We start from the raw sequence: 21,166 nt of genomic DNA, 5'->3' as shown, positions 1-21,166 counted from the left end.
TTATTGCTATTATACAATGACATTATTTAAGAAAAAAAATAATTACTTTTCTTAAATAATGGCATTGTATAATGCCTTTTTGCTGGCCTTCCGCAACTGTCTGGTATTCTGCGGCAGTTCTGATGTACTGCACATGCGTATGCCTACGCAGTACATCAAAGCTGTGGGCAAAAGCAATGGAGAAAGCAAGATCTCCGTTGCTTTTTACAAACTGTTTTGCTATGTTAAATGGGTTTAACATAGCGAGACAGCTTTAAAAATGCAACAGAGAATCTCCGTTGCTTATTTTAAAGTTGTCTCGCTATGTTAAACCCATTTAACATAGCGAGACAGTTTTGAAAAAAGCAACGGAGAAAGCAAGATCTCCGTTGTTTTTTACAAACTGTTTCGCTATGTTAAATGGGTTTAACATAGCGAGGCAGCTTTAAAAAAAAGCAATGGAGAATCTCCATTGCTTATTTTAAAGCTGCCTCGCTATGTTAAACCCATGTAACATAGCGAGACAGTTTTGAAAAAAGCAATGGAGAAAGCAAGATCTCCGTTGCTTTTTTGCAACCTGTTTCGCTATATTAAATGGGTTTAACATAGCGAGACAGCTTTAAAAAAATCAGCGGAGAATCTCTATTGCTTTTTTTAAAGCTGTCTTGCTATGATAAACTCGTTTAACATAGCAAGACAGTGTTGCTGTAAAAAAAAGAGTTGTAGTAATAGAAAAAGTGTGGGCGACCAGACCTTTTTCCATTACTATAACTCGGATTTACAATGTGCACGCTGACCAATCAGCTTGCACGTTTTTGAATATTAATGGAGGGGTCATTGTTTAATGAGTGTTTAACAACTTTTAAAGCCACTTATTCATCCATCAACGGGGCACTTTCAAAACTGTAAAGCATTTAGCACTCCTTCGGTTTTGTTTGTCTGTAACTAGTAGTATACCAGAATAGCTAAAGCAACATGTACTACATATAAATTATGATTGGGTCTCTCCAATCATAGCTCAGTTATGTTTCTTAACATGGATGTCAAGAGTCACCTCTTGAGATTCACTTTCATTTGCTCTTGAGGTAAATGTCTTGGCATCAGCGTATTTTGAAAATAACAATTTGGCTATTTTCAGGGGCCCTATCATAATTTCTGCATTATGTTCTCTTGAAACAAATATCAACATTCACCTCTCAAGCTTTGATCCCAAGCTGAATATCTTGACATCTATTTCTTGAACACATAAAACTGGTTGTACTAAGAGACCTTATCATAATCCTTTTGCTTGATGCATTTGGGACACCTATGAACATTCTCAGAAAATGGAAGAGACTAGGGAATAGACCTGCCATTGCAAGTGCATAGGTCAGTAACATGATCACAAATCATGCATGGATAAGCAGTGAAGGAAAATCATTTATAATGGTGATTGATTATGATGGAGTTTCAAGCCTATGCTTGAGGCTTCATCATTTTCTGTTAAGAGCAAAATATATATCTGGTCTTTTCCTTTGTTTGGAGATTGAATATTAATAACAATACCATCCATTGGAGTTTATACTGGTTTCATGCTTGTTTCCTCCCCACTTTGTGTCTTAGGATAATAAAGCAACTAATGAGCAGCATAACTTTTTTCTTGTTGTTTAGTTCTGCAATGTCAGTTTACTGTTATCACAGAATATACCCGAATTGTATGATAATTATGTTTAAGTACTCCTTATGACAGAATAAAATAGATACTTTCTTATTTATAAGCTTGTGATACTTTTTTACCTTGATATTAGGAAGAATTATGAAATTATGTGTGTTTTTATATTTAATACTAATGCCTCTGGCATAAGTTAGCATTTTCCAGTTGGAGTGGAAATAAGAACATCTTGCGAGGTAATGTAATTCAGATCATGTTTCAAATAGAAATTGTATGAGTTAAGGATCGCTGCATTTTATGGAAATGGTAAGGCTACTGAGCGATTATATAATCTTTAGCAAAGAGATAGAGATTAGGTGAAATTGAGACATTCTCAGTCAAAACCCCAAAGGATAAGGAAGCTGTCTTCACCCCATCTGGTGAAGATTGGATGGATGGATTAGTTGAATTTAGTTGACCTTTGGATGTGATTGCAGCTTAATCCAATACTGCATTATTAGTTTCACAGTCAAAAAGATGGAAAGCAGCAACAGATTTTTGAATATGACCATGAAAGGGTAGTATCTGAAATACAAATGCCCTCCCCCTGTTGATAATTCTGATGGGAGGACCGGGATATTTGCACAAGAGAAGTAGGGGCATGATATTAACTGATTGGCTAAATTGATACAATACCTGCAAGTATGTTTCTGTAATGTGATCAGGTTATAATTAGGTATGACACAGTATTTATAGGTGTTTCCCAGGTATGTTTTTTGATGGACTGGAGTATGTCTTGGATTTTACAGTGTCAGTCAGTTGCTTTGAAAAATTTTACATGACAATTATTGGATATAAGACCAAAACGGACTTCACATAAAACAGGGAGAAAGCGGTAGAATAGAGAAATGTTATTGAATTTCTTTTTTGGCCCTTTGGCCAGGTTGACCAACCTTCAGGAATCAGTACCGAGCTGGAAAGGAGGAAGCCAGATATGCTTGTCATAGATCACATCTCAGTAACCTCTAGGGGACTGAGTACAGAGATAGGACCTTAAGGCGATCTGTGCAGGACGGGGTACTCATACTCTGGATTCTCCTGGCGAGGAACCTTTGAGGGCATTCCAACTGTTACAGTTGCCTGGTTATTATATGCCAAAGGAGGCATTGTACTCAATGATGGGTCTGGTAAGGGCTGAATAGAGTAGTACTTTTACTTCCTTGAACCTGGATGCCAGAATTTGTTTGAAGATATAAAAGCTGAAATTTTGAATTCTCCCCTTAATAGGAAGGTTGTATCTGCATCATATGCTGCTGAATTCCTGAAAAAAATGAGATGAGAGAGGAAGACTATTTCAAGAGTTGACTGATTTTTCAGCCTTCTTTCTCCAGATTTGTTAAACATTTCAGCCCTAATTCAGGATTTTTTATATAAAAAGCAAAAGAAAAGCAGTCTCAGCAATCTTCAAGCAAGCAGATGTTCAAAAACAATGGCAAGAATACTCTAAAAAGGAGGAGGAGCCACCCAGAAACAGGGACATTCCAACAAGTCTGAATGACTACAAATTTTAATCCCCTCCTACCCTGGCAATCCTTTTAATTCTTCCTCAAAATCTGCCTCTCCATTTTCCTTTTTGAAAAAAAAAAAAAAAAAAGATAATCTCAGACAAATGGATGCTCCTCATCTACCAGATCAAAGTTCTTTATTTCACTTCGTCATTAAGCATCTGCTGGCTCAAGGAACTAATCTTTCTTTTATGCTTAAATTAGTATCTGAGTTTACTTCCAGCCAAGCTATCCATCTCTCAGTCTTCCTTCCAGAGCCTAAAAATGAAGGAGAAAGGATTCTTCATACTCTGAGTGTGAATAGACAACTCTTTTACTATCTTGACAGAACTAAAATATTCAGAAATTTTAATCAATTACTCATTTCATAGGAAGGTAAGAAAAAAAGACAATCAGCGTCAAAGCAGACCATTTCCAAATGGTCATCCCATGCTATTTCCTTTTGTTACTTCAACCATAACAAGTCAATTCCAGTCAGGGTTTATATATATATATATATATATATATATATATATATATATATATATATATATATATATATATATTCTACTAGGACTTTGGTTTCTTCTGTGGCTTTTTGGAAAGAAATGGACTCTGGAAGCATTCTAAAGGTAACAACTCGGTCCTTTGTACGTACTTTAATAAAGCAATAAAAATTAATCTCCTTTTCCTGGTCCATTGCAGACTTTGCTAAGACTATTCTCCAGGGGTTTCTGGACTTCATTCTTACTCCCCCAAACAATATACATTTTGGTATTCTACCCATGTAGCTAAAGCTACTTAAGACTGATCTAATGACAAAGATAATATAGTTGTATAAGTAAATGTACCATAACAGTAGATGTTTGAGTAGATCATGGCTGCAGTAGTTGCTCCCTCCCTCCTTCCCCCTTGTTTTTGTATGATGATTGTTGTCAGGGTGAGGACACTGATATCTATATTCCTAGCATTGATCCTTTTCTGGGCTCTAGCCTCCTTCTTTCAGTTGGTATGATTGCTCTGAAGGGCTTGACGCCTGCTGATTTTCTCCCTGCTTGTTCATTTGGAAGGGGCTGTTAAGCTTTGGAGGCTAGACAGCTATTATGTTGTAGGTAGGATATAACCCATATAGCGAAGGCTACTGCAGGAGTTTTCTGTTTGAATATGTACTTTTATGGTAAATTTACTATTCATCTGTACTTTCTTGAGGAAGAGCTGACAGATATAAAACCATGATAAAATGGTGACTGTAGAAATTGAGTTTTCATTTCATTTGGCATTCGTAATCTTATAACGTAATCAGTTGTCAACATAATGTGTCTAATTTTTCAGTAAGCCAGTTGTGAGGTTTTGCTTTATCAAATGTGCCACTGCTATTTTGCAGTTCTGTTCTGAAAGCTGAATTCTCATACTGTCTATCAAATTCAACTTTCGAGACAGAACTGTACAGTGATACTAGCAACATTCTTGATGGGGGTCCTAGGCTGACTATTCTGAAATGTTGGTTCAGAATTATTCATGTCTTTGTCTTTCGGCTTTTCCCAGTTAGGGGTCACCACAGCGGAACTCCGGTCCGCTAATGATTGGCAGTAGATTTTACATGCCGAGTTGCCAGCCCTGACGCACAATCTTCAATGAAGGTACGCCCATTCACACGTCTCCACACAGAAGATGCTCTAGCTGAGAATCGAACAGGACAATGTCTTACTGTGAGGCAACAATGCTACCGCAGCACCACCACCGCAGTTCTTGGTTCAGAATTATTCATAATTGCCAGAATTATGACCCACATTAAATTTGGTATTGTCTCTTAACACTGGATTATTTTTGTAGTTTGTCATAAGCTTGATGTGAAACCATATCTTCAGATGCTGTTATAAATGAGATAGTTATCTTTCATATCTTGAATGCCATGATTTTTTCTATCCCACACAGTCTGACAGAAAGGAGCACTTTGTTTCAAAGTAGTATAGTATAGTATAGTAAGTTCTGAAATGCTGAAGAAAAAAAATCACTGAGTTTGGGTGGTTGGCATTTCAGTGAACCAGAACTAGCTATGTCACATGTTGTTTGCTTTAGTTTGGATTCACAGGGGTTGAAGAAAATGGAGAAGATTTGAACTTTTCACTTTTCTTTGGGTTTATGCAATCTCTTCTAGAGAGACACAGATTGAAGTTTAGGGTCTTGCTACCACATTATGAGGTAAAGAGGAACTTACTCCCCTGCAAAAAAAGAATTGTTCAGAGTGCTATGCAATATGAATAGTGTCACTGTTGGAGTGTATGATGTTTTGTGGGATTAGATATTTTAGTTGAGATTAAAAGCTTGTTACATCATTTACTCACGGCAAAGACTCATAAATGGCATATTCTGAAAACCTAGTACCACACTGTTGTTTATTTTTTCATGACATATAAAGACTGCCTGGCCCTTATACTGTGCTCCTGTCAGTACCTGTTAAATAAAGTTCATACCATATTTATTCAGCAGGTTACTTTTCCCTACTTCATATCAGAATTGCCTTATGCATGACCCATTCATTCTAAAATTATGTCATTTTTTTTGAGTCTACGTCCTGTTTAGGAAATTTGTAAATTATTCATAATCCACAAATGTTGGAAAGTAGCAAATGTTAAATCTGTCTGCTCTATTTCAACTATTTCAATTGTATAACATTTATGCTTTCTAAGAATCTGACACAAATCATAGAGTATACCCTGTACTGCAGACTGTCTCATGAATTAAACGTTGCACTAGTAATTTTTCAATCCAAACCACAGTGATATATATATATATATATATATATATATTTATATTTATCTTAGAACATTTCACATGTCTTGTACAAACTCATTTTATATAAAAATGTAAAGCATGTCGACATTTTGACATTTTTATTCAGCGAGTGTGTGATAAAAAGAATGTATGGGCCAAGCAGTCTTTATGTGTGCTGGATAGCCAGATTATTCTCAGTTAGGACCCAGGAAATTAGGCCAGGGGAGGCTACCTCCTTTATGAACAGTAAGTTAAAACATTATGTATCAAGTGATCTTGTAGTCATTCAAAAACTACTTTTTAAATTGGCTAAGCGTGGAATAACCCTGTTTTAATATGATATGATATGATATGATGTGATAGCTACCTGAATTCACTGAAAATTGTTTCCCGGTGTGGGAGTATCAATGGTTTTCTGACTTGTTTGCATAAATGTTGTATTCAGATATGTTACATTTAATAACTTGGTGGCTACAGAAGATTGAATGAAGGGAAATTTCTCTAGAATTGTTAGCTAAACTGATGAAGTGAGTGCTAAAGTGGCTATGAGCTGTCTTATACTTCACCTCTGCCTCAAACATTACACACAAATTCTTTTAAATTAAGGCATGGTTTTATGATAGCTCTTAAAAGAATAAAAGGTACTAGCGTATTATTGCAACCAGATTTTCATGGTTGTGAATCTGGCTTCCTTCAGATGACTGCATGAAACAGTGCAAAATGTTGTTGAAAGTCATTATTGCCAACAAAAACCTCTGCACTACCTTCAATGACAGAAAAACTAAAAAAATCCTCTTCCTGTTTGCCATGCATTATGGACACACGCTTGAATTGTCAGGGGAGCAGTGTTACTGTTGAATGGAATATTTCAACCATGAGGAGGGAAGCCCGCAGAGAAGGGAAACACAGGCATGATAATTTTAAGACTTGATGTTGTCATCTATCTCGCCTTCATTTCTTGCTTGTTGGGAACGGAGCCGATCCTCCGCTCCGACTCAGCCATCTTCTATAGCTCGAGAGCTGTTTACTGGCTCGAGGCTACCCCTTATCCCATGATGCTTAGCACTAGCTATCCAGATCTCATTTGCCGCTTCAGCTACGAGGTTCATGGTTACTGGCTCAGGCTTGTATAACTTTATTAATCTGCCTTTTTTGTGTCAGATTAGGGTTTTCTTTTAGATATCTGTTGTTTTATATAATTGTTGTGATATTTCATAGCGATAACTAGTACATTTAGCTAGTGTATGGTAGTTTTTCCCCCTTAGAACTCGTTTAAATTAGAGAGTTCTCCCCTCCCCCTGCCTCTCCTCTAGTTGTGTTTAGTCTTTGGTAGGTAGCCGTTTGAGTTAGAAGCTCCCTAGTTTAAAAAAAAAAAAAAATATATATATATATATATATATATATATATATATATATATATATATATATATATATATATATTATCTTAGTGGTAGTGTTGTCTGTTTTCTTTTTCCCGAATTTATTGGGCCTTTTATGTGTGTTTGTACTTAGTGTGCTGGCCTGTTGACTTTATCGGGTCAATTTTTGTGTGGCCTGTTGGCCTAAGTTTTTAGACAGGGTATGTCTAAAGAAACTAAAGTGTCAGGATTCAAGAAGTGTGACTCATGCTGTCAGAAGATGTCTCTGACAGATGAGCATACTTCTTGCGTCTTTTGCCTAGGCGTTGTGCACCTGCAAGACTCTTGTTCTATCTGCCATACATTTAGCCCAAGAGTTCTGCAGGAGCGCAAAAATAAACTTATTTTGAGGGGTCTTCTCAAGCCTCAGGATTCACCGGCCAAGGCTTAGCTAGTGAAATCCCCTAAACCGGCCAAATCGTCGGCTCCCAGTTCGGAGCTGTCATTGGCCCCTACCTTGCCTACTACCTCTTCGGTTCTGGCTAGAACCGAGGAAACTGCTTCATTGTCGGCTCCACTAGTACCCTCGGAGCCGTCAAGGACTAAAAAAAGGCCATGGTCCCCTTCGCTAGACTACATTCATTCGGCTCCTCTGTCTCCCCTTTTGCAGAGTGACCGTAGTCATAGATCTTCACATTTTTCTCGGTCCTCTAGGCTCTCAGACCATGACATGTAGAGAGTGGTCAGTAGGTTGTTGAAGTCGCAGACAATGGCCAAAATGTTGTCCAGCCCTCCTCATCAGGTGTCGGCTCCGTCCATTTCTATCAATGTTCCTCCTCTGACTCAATTGAGCTCGGAGCCGGAGTTTATTGGGGTTCAAGTCGTGGAACCGTCGGTTCCAGTTATGATTTCTCCTTCTGATCCTTTGTCGGCTCTGATCCCATCGATGGTGCCTTCTGTCAAGGGATCTGGGCACCGAGACTCCCTCGTCGGCTCCGAGGGGGCGAGTGGCATCGGACCCTTGTCCGACCCCGCTCTCCCTCTCGGAGCGTCGGCGCAGGTGAGCTTGGCTCCTACATCAGCCTCGGAGCCGTCTCTCTTGGTGCGGAGGAGGATTCCGGTCTCTTCAGAGCCAGAGCCTTCTCTGCATCATGGCAGGGATGCCTTCAATGTCATGAGGAGTGTGCTGGCCTCCCAGTCAGCTCCACCTTCAACCCCACTGGCTCCATCACCCATAGTGCCTGCGTCAACCTCTGTCCCTCCTCCAGACTCCAAGCATGGGGAACCGGCGCTCCAGACCACCCCATTGGGTGTTTCCTCTTCCTCCGATGCCTCCCCTGATCATTCAGAGGCGCCACCTCGGAAGAAGAAGTGCAAGAGGAAGCACATTGACTCCCCCTGAGTCTGTCACTTCGGATACGAATTTGGATGAATCGGAAGGGTCCCCGAGATCCCCCTCTGAAGATGTTTCCTTTGCGGACATCCTAGAAATGCTTAAGCAGAGGGGGAACTGGAATACCCTTGCCCCTACCGAGGATGAGTTTGTATTCCTGGATGCATTCGGTTCCCGACACTCCACCTCCTGGGTTTCTCTACCCTTTGATCCACTAATGTCGGTGTTGGCTCGAAGGGCTTGGTCAGCCCTGGATATAGTGGAACCAACCCCGAGGAGGACAAGTAAGTTTATTACTGCTCCCCCGGACAGGCAGTTCCTTGCTAAGGGTGTTCCCATGGATGCCATGGTGGTAGCAGCAGCCAGTAAAAAGGAGTTAGCGGAAACTGCTTCCTCTGTCCATCCTCCTAAAAAGGAGTCCAGGACCATGGACAGATATGGGAAGCGAATGTTTGCTTCAGCAACCTTCTCCATGAGGTCACTGAACTACTTATGCCATTTCACCAGGCTTCAGAGGGATCTCCTGAAAGAGCTCGGAGATACCCTTCAGGATCCATCAGCTGAAGGGGCTCAAGCTAAAGTGGCTTCTCAGCTGGCAACCCTTAACTCAGTAGTCAACTCCTCCATGAGGCTCATTTCCTACGCAGCTGATGGTGCGAGTAGAGCCGCAGGTACAGGTGTGGCACTTCGGAGACATGCATGGATGCGGCTGTGTCACTTTGCGGAACCCTTCAGAGCATCATTCACCAACACTCCCTTTGACGGTTCCTTTCTTTTTGGACCACAGGTGAAAGACACTCTCACTAGGTGTGAGCAGGAAGGTAAGACTCTCTCTGCCGTGGGAGTCTGTTTTTCCACTCCTTCTAGACCATACCCCAAGGGTCAGAAGAGTGGGATAATGTGGTTTCGCAAATCCCAGGGAGCTTCGCCTGACACACGTGGTGATTTTTCCTCCAGGGGCAGAGGAGGAAATAACAATAACAACAGACGCCGCCCTCGTGGCAGAGGGGGTCTGCAGAATCAGGGCAGCAGAGAATCTTTCTCTGACAAGCCCTTCCAACATCTCTGAAGTGTTGCCCGACTGTCCGCCTCTAGAGGCAGTCAGGGGAAGACTTTCAATGTACCCAAAGGCCTGGATAAACCTAACGCAAGACAAATGGGTACATTCAATCATATCCGAAGGTTACAGAATCCCATTCTTTCAACCCCCTTTTCCATCACACAAGTCCCCCCCCAGATGTTACACCCAATCTGAGGGACCAAGCAGTTATAGAAGTTTCAAAACTGCTAGAAAAAGAGTCATGCAGGAAGTCCCGGCAGACCAATACGGATCTGGAATTTACTCAAGGTTCTTTTTGGTACCAAACAAGACAGGGGACTGGAGACCTATTTTGGATCTCAGCAGACTGAACAAGTCTGTTCAAAGAACAAAGTTTCAGATGGTCACGCTACAGTCCATTCTACCCTTTCTGGGTCAGGACAATTGGATGTGCTCCATAGATCTCCAGGATGCGTACTATCATATCAAGATGGACAGACGCTCCAGGAGGTACCTTCGCTTCCGGCTGGGAGCCAGTCATTATCAGTTCAGAGCTCTGCCCTTTGGTCTCACCACAGCCCCCAGGGTGTTCACCGAATGTATGGCAGTGGTCACGGCTCACCTGAGGCGTCAAGGATTCCAGGTGTTTCCATATCTAGATGACTGGCTCCTCACTGCTACTACCAGGCATCAACTTCTTCAAGTCAGGGACTAAACAATTTCAATTTGCTCTCAGCTAGGCATTACTATAAATTTCAAAAAGTCTGCCTTGTTGCCCTGTCAATCTATTACTTATACAGGGGCAGACTTAGACACAAGGAGCATCTATACAAAGCTACCTTCGGACAGGGTGTCCACAATTCGCAAGCAGGTTCAATTCTTCATGCAGTGCAAATGGGTACAAGTCATGTATGTCCTTCAAACCCTAGGCTCTATGGCAGCAGCAATTCTTCTGGTACCTTTGGCCCATTTTCATATGAGAATCCTTCAGTGGCTTCTATTCACACAGTGGTCCTTCCAACAGCTCCCCATGTCTCATATGATCATGATTACAGAAGCATGCAAAAGACACCTTTCCTGGTGGATGGTCTCCCCTCTAGTGACTCAGGGCAGACCCTTCCTTCAGTCCCCTTCGGTTGCCACAGTGACCACGGATGCCTCACTGATAGTGGGTGGGGGGGGCATTATCAGGGCAGGACGGTCCAAGGCACTTGGCAGCCTCACGAGTACCATCTGCACATAAATGTCTTGAAGATGAGAGCCGTGCTCCTAGCACTGCAAGCCCTTCAGGACTCTCTCCCTTCTGGGACCATTGCAATTCAAACAGACAACATGTCAGTGGTGTGGTACATCAACAAGCAGGGTGGAACCAGGTCCTACCCCCTATGTCGAGAAGCACTCAGACTCTGGCAGTGGGCGATTTCTTCCCAATGATTTCTGATTGTGACGCACATCCCTGGGAAGTCCAACGTCATAGTGGACAAGCTCAGCAGAGCTATTCTCATACCTCATGAGTGGTCTCTGAATCAGGTAGTTGCGGATCTGATCTTCCGCAAATGGGGACAGCCTAGCTGCAATCTGTTTGCCACCCCCTTCAGCACCAAATGCAGCAACTACTTCTCCCTTTTACCACTTCCCGATCACCTTCCCAGAGACTCTCTAGTCCACGATTGGCCTCAGGGACTTCTTTATGCCTTCCCTCCGTTCTCTCTTATACCAAAACTCATACAGAAAGCTATTCCATTGGGTTGCAAAATGATCCTCATTGCCCCCTACTGGCCTCGACAGATTTGGTTTCCATTCCTGTATCGTTACCTCATCGAGCAGCACTGGACTCTGGATCCTATTCCGGACCTACTGATTCATCAATCAGGAGAGCTGCATCAATCCCTCCAAACACTCCAGCTCACAGCTTGGTTGATCCAATTCCAACCTTAGCCAGGCTTCCCAGCATTTCTCCAGCCGTGTGTGAGATTATTGTGTCCTCTCACAAATCTGCCACTAGGAAGACTTATGCTAGCAAATTGAAACGTTTCTCTTGTTGGGCAGAGGCTAGGAACATAGATCCCTTTTCAGCTCCAGTGCACAAAATCTTGGAGTTCCTAACAGAGCTTTTCCATTCTGGGTCCGCTTCTGCCACAATCAGGGTTCAACTAGCGGCCATCTCTAATTTTCATGTTGGTTTTTCTAATACATTATGTCTCATAAGCTGTGTAAAGCTTTTCTCAGAGGGACTACTCTCCTTAGGCCCCCAGTAAGATACCCCCCTCCTCCTTGGGACCGTAATTTGGTACTAGCCTCCTTGATTATGCCCCCTTTTGAACAGGCTGCATCCTGCTCCATTAAGTTCCTATCTTGGAAAACTTTGTTTCTGGTAGCTATTACCTCAGCCAGATGTGTCTCAGAACTTCATGCACTGAGTGTTCGTCCTCCATATTTAGTTTTTCACAAGGACAGGGTTGCCCTGAGAACTAATCCCTCCCTCCTTCCTTCCGAAAGTCTGCTCGGAGAATAATCTAAGCCAATCTATAGACCTCCCTGTGTTTTTCCCTAACCACACCAACAAGACAGAATACAAACTACACCAATTGGATGTTCATAGACAATTGCGTTTTTACCTGAATAGAACGAAGGATATAAGAAAGTCGGACCACCTATTCCTTTCCTATGCTAGGGGCAAACAGGATCTTCCAGTTTCCAAAGTGACTCAGTCCAGGTGGATGTCTCACATTATTACCTTCATCTATCAACTAAGAAACAAAGAGTTGTCTATCAAACCGAAAGGTCATTCTACTAGGGCTTTGGCCACCTCTGTAGCCTTCCAGACTAGGTTGCCCTTGGACTCTATTTGTGCCGCTGCCACGTGGGCAAATCCTCATACCTTTGTTTCTCATTACAAGTTAGACATGGTCTCGAAGAGTAGAGCTAACTTTGGTTCCACTGTTCTGAAGAGTCTGTTCCAATGAGCCACCCAGGATTGTAGGTGCTAGGGACGCTGTCCCAACAAGCAAGAAACTAAGGCGAGATAGACAACTTAACATAAAGAAGTTATGTACCTGCCATAACGTTCCATGTTAGTTGTCTTCATCTCACCTTCTTTCTTGTGTCTCACCCTCCATTCCCCTGTCCTATTGGACTGAGAGGAGTCCTGGTTTCACTGGCTGAGTTGTCTCTGGTTGGTTTCCAATACTGATTGAGAGAGTGTTACAGGTTTGCTCAACCTGTTTGTTTGGAGAGGTTGATTCTCTGGCTATGTCTGGGGTTAGCTATTACAAACGTGATCTGGGTAGCTAGCGCTAGGCATCATGGGATAAGGGGTAGCCTCGAGCCAGTAAACAGCTCTCAAGCTATAGAAGATGGCCGAGTCGGAGCCGAGGATCGGCTCTGATCCCAACAAGCAAGAAAGAAGGCCAGATGAAGACAACTAACATGGAACGTTATGGTAGGTACATAACTTCTTTTTTCAAACTGTGTAAACATAGTGGACAGTAAGCAATGCAATGCGAAAGTTGCCGTACAGTAATGCTTGTAAAAACTGAGGGTGGATGATATTCATAGCTGATTATGGGTTCCTGATTCAAGCTACTAAGAACACTACGGAAAACATGTTACTGCCTGTTGAAGCGGTTCGTGAAAGCATCATTCATGTGTGTGTGTTTGTGTGTGTGTGTGTGTGTGTGTGTGTGTGTGTGTGTGTGTGTGTGTGTGTGTGTGTGTGTGTGTGCCTCTTTATGTGGGGGAGACGGTTGAGCAATTACAGTGAGTAAGACAGCAGCCCTGACAGTTGAAGCGTGTATGCACTTTACTGTCAGGCACATGACCTGCTGGCATGAAAGTGCATACCTAAACAGCTACATTAACTTTGTAATTTTTTTAATGATAACCCTGCTAAGACAACCTCCTAAGACAACCTTCAGTGTGACAGAAAACACTTTGTATGACATTGTCATCCCATTAATGCTTACATTTAAACAACGGGAAGCAATTGTTTTGCTCGCAAAAATCTGGTTGTGATAATACGTAAGTACCAAATAAAATTATAACTTAAATCATTTTACAGAAGCATAATTTCATTGTTTTGCTATATTTATAAACTACTCTTTTTTTTCTTTTTACTTTTATAGCTTGAAGGAAGAGAAGAAGATTTTGGAGCGCGAGTATAATAGGATCCCTAAAGCAGGAGTAAGTCTGAAAGAATATCTACTTATTGTTCCGCCAAAATATCTATATCTTAGTTTTCATAGTGTAAAGACTTTTATCAGAGATATCTGGAGTCTGACATTAAAATTAAGGTGTTAATATTACAGAATAATAAGATAAGGGAGATAAAGAAATTTCCACAAACTTAGTAAAACAGGAGAAATGGAGCAATGATACACTATGTGACTTAATTTTAAATTCATAGTCATTTGTGCGCCAAAGGTGTCCATGGCCACCATTTAGAAAGGCCACATCCCCATTATTTTCATCCAGTTGAGACACAGTAGTAGATACATTTAACATGTTACAAGTATCTTACATAACTGTTGGCGTAGGGAAAGCTGATTCATTATATCAGCACCGCACATTCTTTGTTAACATTGCAGTAAAAGGGGAGCACAGTCCAATTTCAAAAGTAGAGGGAGGGCTCTGAGTGGGTATTATTGCCTGCCACACTAATTGTGAAGAACAAGCCTAATAGCGGGGTACTTTACAAGCCCCATTGAGCTGTAATACTTGTCATTACACAGCATTAAATGTTTTACTGCACTTATGAAATGGCATGCTTTTTCTGGTTTGAGGGTTATTTTGAAATTACTTATTTTAGGTATGTGTTGAATATGTTTTCCACTCTCTAGCATCCTGTCATATTTCTTTATTTTTGAAACCCGTTTCATAATATAGTGTACTATAAACTAACCCTGAATGACATCATATATAATGAATCAAGTTCATTACGATTGAGAAATTCTCAACTTTGATTTCTGTCCATATTAATCTGATGATATTTCAGTGCCCTGTCTTCAAATTAATAGGATTCAAACCTTTATTTTGCACATTATGAAAAGCTTCAGAGCAGTACTGACACTCAGAAGTGGTTTGGTGTATGTATAATATATGCTAATCAATTCTGTTGCAGTTTTCTGCAGTCTAGTATCTATTTTTATTATTATTGTTTTATTTTATTTTATGTGAAACCAGCCAAGTGCATTGGTCCATAGGTCATTGTCATCAAGCTTGAGACACAAGGGTAAGGGTTACTCTTAAATGCAATATAAGGGAAAGTCAGTTTAATTCAGTCAGTACACTTTTGGTACATGGAAGGAAACCACAGTACCCAGAGAAAACCTATGAGGACATCGGGAGAACATAATGGCTCCATGTAATCAGTGAGCAGAAATTGTGACTAAACTCCAGACCTAAGAGATTTTAGGCAGAGACCTTTCCACTGACCTGTTATTCTGTCCAGATCTAAAGACACCTCACACTCTTAGAACGGTGTCCTGACTTGTTCTACTTTATAACCTTTTGTTTGTTTTTAGCATTGGCACATTTTTAATGGATTTCTTTAGAAGGATGAACACATTTTAAAAATATTTAATAAATGTAGAGTTTAAAAGCTGCTAATTATTTGTTTTATTTGAGAGAATTTGCTTTTATTCATCTTACAGCTGTTGTTCCTGCCTTCTTCTCATACTACTCACAATTTTTGGTTTAACTTTCTGGTATTATCAGATGCTGTAATTGTTTTGTGCTTTGTTGAGTGCTGTTTACAGTCCTTTTCAAAGTTTGGTTTGATGCCCATTTACTAGCAATGTCTTCTTTAGGGAAAATTGTTCTTTGGCAGTCCATAACTATTTTAGTTGTATTCTACTGTTAACTTTGCCGAAGTGTCTTATTTTACATTTCTGCTGTTAGAGGTTGATGTTACATACTTTTTCTTAGATTTATTCACCTCCCTCTTAGAGAAGAGTCACTGTAGTAGTGACTATAACATTTGTATTACTCACCACTGTTACTACCTAAACTGTGGATGTTTTTTGCATAGCTCTGCAGTTTTTCAGGGTCTCTTGGATCTTTAATTCTTTCTTCCTCATCTGTATATAATCCTAAGCTTTGGTGATCTACCCTTGCAGTTTAGGCTACCTTGTTTAGTGATCTACTGTTGAAAACAGTACAGCTGTGTAAGTATACTTACCATAATAGTTTATGTTTTAATAGATCATTGTTGTAGTAGCCATCCCCTCCTTCCATCCATCTTGTTTCTGGTTTAAGTTTATTGTCAGGGTTTGGAGAGATGTGTATGCATATACTCCTTGTATGTGTATATATATTTCTATTCATCTGTATCGCTATTTTTATTTATCTCAGATTGAGCTAAATAATGCTTTGGGCGTGTGGAATATGCCCTTGATGTTTTTAGAAACAGGCCAGCTGTTGTATCCCATGCAGAATATAACCCATACAGCTAAGTCTGCTGCAACAGTGATCATTCAAACATCTACCGATGTTCTTCATAAGGATCACTGCTGCAGAAGCTTAAGCTATATGGGTTGTATCCATACTAAAGATATAACAGCTGACCAGCTTCCAAAGCTTTCAGGGCATCTTAACCACTCCCTAAGTATTAGTCAGCTTGAGCTGAGCTAACTAAAAGTCAGATTTGAGTGCCAATGTTCTTCAGAGCTTTCCTGACGCTTAAGAAAGTGCTTTTCTGTGGGATTTTGAAGATCAACGGTCTGCTAATGCAGTTCCATTGCTGGGCATATAATTTCCCTTCAGGGAAAAATTTAATATTTTACAGAAAACTTAATTTTTCTATAAATCTTAATTAAGCTGGGTGAAAGTATTTTGAATGACTGTCACATGACTTTTGAACACTTTATAGGAAGTGTTACCTTTTTACCTTTGTTGTAAAAAATTGTTAAAACTAATTTTAAACTATTTTTCTGTGGTAAAGGTTGTATTATTTTACTTTGGGGGCTGATGTAATTGTTTAATTTGCTTTTTATTGTGTTTTAATGGAGAAAAGTTACTAAAAAAGAAGAAAATTGTTGAACTGCCGCTGCCACCACAGCAAACTAATAAAATGCCATGGCTTCAGGTGGGAGACTACAGTGGCCAAAGCTGATTCCTTGAAACACTCATCTTTTTCCTCGAGTCCCACAGGGGCAACCCTACAGTCACCATGGACTGGGGGTTAGACAAATCCTATATGGCTGTTGGAATCCCCTTGGTGAGAAAAGGAGAGCCACTCTTGTTGGTCCTGGGATATGGTGCAGAAAACGCCACTCTTTCTAGGCAGAAAGCTATTCTCAGCTCTAGGGAGGTTTTTGTTGGCAAAGTGTGTCTGTTTCTACAGAAATTCCTGTCTAAAAGAAAACTTAAACATAAGTCTTCTCTAGTAGCAGTTACTCTGAACAGTTAAACGTATTGGACGTAGTTTAGGGCTTGGTAAAAGTAAAAAAAAAAGAATTCTTCATTTTCTGAAGAGAGTCAAGAGTTTGAACATCAAACTGATTCTGAAGGCACAGATTATATGTTGTCTCCATAGATTTCAGATTTAGGTTCTAAGGAGATTGTGGCTTCATCCAGTACATCTGAGGGATTCTCTTTCTCTCAAACTATTTTCAGAGTGAAACAGGAGCAAAAAGGCTGTTTCAGTGGGAAAACTGTGATGTTTCTCACTTCCTTAGGAAGTATTATGATTTGTAGCAACTGAAATTTCCAGAATCTACTCCTGTTTCTCCTGTTCTGTGTGCCTTAGAGGATGTCTTGATCACAACCTGCATTTCTCTAATAATCAGCCTACTGCCCTCCCCCAAAAAAATACAGAGTCTATATGAAGTGTTACAATCAATACAGTTTTTATACACTCATCTCAGATCAGACCCAGCAGCTAACATTTGGTTAATACTAATATCTCTCCTTCTGACAAGGATGGGAAGGCTTTTGATATTCTTTTGGGAAAAAGTGTATACTTCTGCAACACTTGTTTTTAGAATTCTCAACTGTCAAGCTAATATGTTGAAGTTTATGCTTGTGAGAATATAGGGAATGTTTTGACATCTCTTTTCTCTTATGTGGAGAAATCTGCTTTGTGTAACTTGTTTTTTTCTTTGTCTCAAATGACTACTCACTATTTAAAATGTGTACTTGATTCTGCTGATGCTACCTCCAACGCTGCTGTTATGAGGAGGTTTGCCTGGCTGCATTTTCAAAACCTTTCCAGAGGATGTTAAAATGAAATTTTAAATTCTGACTTGGATCAAGATCTAGTTTCGTACCTTCTGTTGTAGAAGTAATTAGAAGTGTGATGAGAGAGGAAAACTGATTTAGAGGATCACTCTGTTTTTTTCTGCTCTACTTCACAAAGTTTTCCAAGGGATTCAGTGCTTCCTCTACAGTTTGTTTAAAAAGCAAAATAAACAGTCCAGACAAGCTCCTTGTAAGCAAACATTTAAAACTTAATAGTTTGGTTCCAGAAAGAAAGCAGGACCCCCCCCCCAGAACAAAGGAAAGTCTAATAATTTTGAATGACTACATGAAGGATTTCCAATCCGACTCCCGCTCTGTCAGATTTTTAATCATTCCAGAAAGTATGAACTTCCATTTTTCTCTTTGGAAACAAATAATTTCAGACAGATGGGTTCTGAATGTAATTCATTCTTGCCTGCCAAACCAGACTCTTCTTTTCACTCCTGTCATTCAACATACTCTTGCTTAATGGTCCTGGTGCCAAAGTAAGAAGATTCTTGGAAACCGGTTCCAGATCTTTCGTTAGTGAATCTGTTTGTGACAGCACCAAAGTTTAAAATGCTGCCTTTTTACAATTTGTTACCTCTTATTCCACATTTCAGTTTTCTGGTTCTCAGATTTAAAAGATGAACATCATCAAATTCTTATAGCTCCAGATTTCAGACTTCCTTAAGGTTTTCTGTGTCTGGATCATATTATCAGTTCTTTGCATTACCTTTTGGTATATCTGCTGCTGCAGTGGTATTCACATAGTGTCTAGTTTCTGCAGTAGAGCCTACTGCAGACTGCTAGTTATTCACATTTTTCATATTTAGATGACTTACTTATCTTTTCTGAATCTTTTTCAAAGTGTATGGAATTTCTTCTCCATAAGCTGTGATTCAAAGATAACTTACAGACATCTGTCTGGCTCCTTCTCACAGGATTTTTTTCCTGTGGTGTCTCCTGGACAACAGAGTTCAAAGACCTTTTCTTCCACAGGAAAAGAAAAATAGATCTGTATTTATATATATTCAGAAGGGCTTCCCAAAGATCAATGTGGTGCCCCCCTTCTGACCCAGGCAACAGTATTTCTCACTTCTTTTGGAAATGATCAGGGACAATTACTCCAAGCTTTCTCACAAGCTAGATTTACTCACACAAGACCAGGCATGTCTGATATATCTCAATCCCAAACAACTACAACTGACTGCCTGGATGATAGAATTTTAATACCTTGAAGGCATGTTTTTTGTGAGCACATACAGCAAGTATTAATGGAGTCAAGGAGACCTTCTTCTAGAATATCATACACTAGTAAATGAAAAAATGTTTCTAGCTGGTGCCATGAAAAGAGCCAGCACCCATTTAGGGCTATTTTTACTGGTTCTGCAGTAAGACATGCTGTAGGTGGATTGGACACTAAATTGGCCCTAGGTGTGTGTGTGTGTGTGTGTGTGTGTGTGTGTGTGTGTGTGTGTGTGTGTGTGTGTGCCTTCCGTGGAAGGTTGGGCACCGGGCGGGCAACTCGACACCGTAAAACTCTACTGCCAATCATGAGCTGACAGGTGATCCGTTGGGGCAACCCCTAACCGGGAAAAGCCAAAAGAAGAAGAAGACTATCCTATGGCTTGTCTTACTCCTCAGTCACTGTTTATTTGTAGGCTATTTCAGTATGTCTGCCCATGGATCCCACTCTTTCAATGCAATCTCGTGAAAATGTTTTTGAATGCGGGCTTGTGTAAGGTGCCTCCTAGTAAACTGGTGGATCCTCCTTGGAATCTCAATTTTACATTAGTAAAACTAACTCTTGCACCAATCAAACACTTATCCGGCTAACTTGACGTTCATAATTTGAAAAAACAGTCAAAAATTGCTCTGACCACTGCAAGAAGAGTATCTGAGTTGGAAGCTGTCATGGTGGGTCAGCCTTATGTCATTTTCCACAAAGATAGGGTTTCCTTAAGAACTAATCCTTCATTTATGACAGAAGTAATATCTGAGTTTACCTTAAGACAAACTGTCAACTTCTCTGTCTTCTTTCTAGAACTTAAAAAGAAGAAGGGAAGAAGGATACTTCATACCTTGAATGTCCACAGACATCTCTAGTACTATCTTGACAGAACAAGATCTTTCAGAACCCCTGATCAGTTGTTAATTTCTTGTGAAAAGAAGAAGGACAACCTGTGTCAAAACAGACTATTTCAATAAGGTTGTCTCATGCTGTTATTTTTTGTTACACCCATCAGATCAAAATTGTTCCTGGTAGAGTCATGTTTCATTCTACCAGAGCATTGTCTTCATCTGTGACTTTTTTGGAAAAGGTTAGACAATAGAATTATTCCAGAAGCAGTAGCTGCTTTGCCTCTGTGCACATTTTTTACAAAGCACTATAAATTCCTTTTCCAGGTCTGGGGCAGGCTTTGCTAGGACCATTCTCCATGTGCAACTGGACCATCCAGTCATGTTAAGATATAGCTTAGGCTACTGCAGCCATAATCATTATGAAGAAGATAGTACAGTTGTATAAGTAAATTTAACATAACAGTAGATGTTCAAATGATCACTGCTACACCCTCCTGACATCTCCCTTATTTATATAGTTAATTTTTTTTATGCCAGGATGCTTTTTGTTATATTCCTAGCATTATCCAGTCAGGGCTGTAGCCTCCATTTTTCTTTTGGAATGAAAGCTCTCAAAGACTTGACTCCTAATCCTGACTTTTTTCAGCTCATCTCGAGCTGACTAATGGTGCCCTGAATGCTCTGGAAGCTGGCTAGCTGTTATATCCTTAGCCAGGATATAACCTGTATAGGTCAGGTTACTGCTGTAGTGATCATCTGAATATTTACTGTTACGGCAAGTTTACTTAAGAATTGTACTTTTCCTTTACCAAAGAAGTACCATGTTTTGGATGTCAGGATAAACATTCTTCTGTGAACACTAGTTACCAAGTTGCAGAAATTTACCATGCTCCCCATTAGGTAATAGACTGTAGCTTCTTCAGCGGAGCCCAAGGTTCTCAAAAGAAGACAAGCTTTTCTGTTGGTACTTATGTTGTGCAAACTGCTCTGTATTGTTCCATTTTTCACAGTACAGATAATATATATGACATACTTCAAACTTATTATTTTCCTCTCACTTTATACATTGCTTGTTTACACACATTGATTCTATTTGCTCATTTTAAAGTTGTTTTGAATGCTTCTGTTGCAGATACTGCAAGTGAT

The 21,166-nt window shown here is 40.2% G+C and overlaps 1 protein-coding gene across 1 annotated transcript in view; it reads left to right on the top strand.

Moving 5' to 3' along the window:
* The window catches only part of CCDC146 (coiled-coil domain containing 146), a 4,019,163-nt gene that overhangs the window by 2,072,279 nt on the left and 1,925,718 nt on the right, over positions 1-21,166 (top strand). Inside the window, exon 5 of the mRNA XM_044088498.1 lies at positions 13,843-13,900. Coding sequence (XP_043944433.1) covers positions 13,843-13,900 — 58 coding nt within the window. The remainder of the gene's footprint in view (positions 1-13,842; positions 13,901-21,166) is intronic.

This window comes from Protopterus annectens, chromosome 11.part0, assembly GCF_019279795.1.
Source record: "Protopterus annectens isolate FY-2018-M chromosome 11.part0, PAN1.0, whole genome shotgun sequence".
NCBI lineage: Eukaryota > Metazoa > Chordata > Ceratodontiformes > Protopteridae > Protopterus > Protopterus annectens.
The sequence above is the reverse complement of the archived record's forward strand: the minus strand, read 5'-3'. Positions and strand labels throughout refer to the sequence as shown.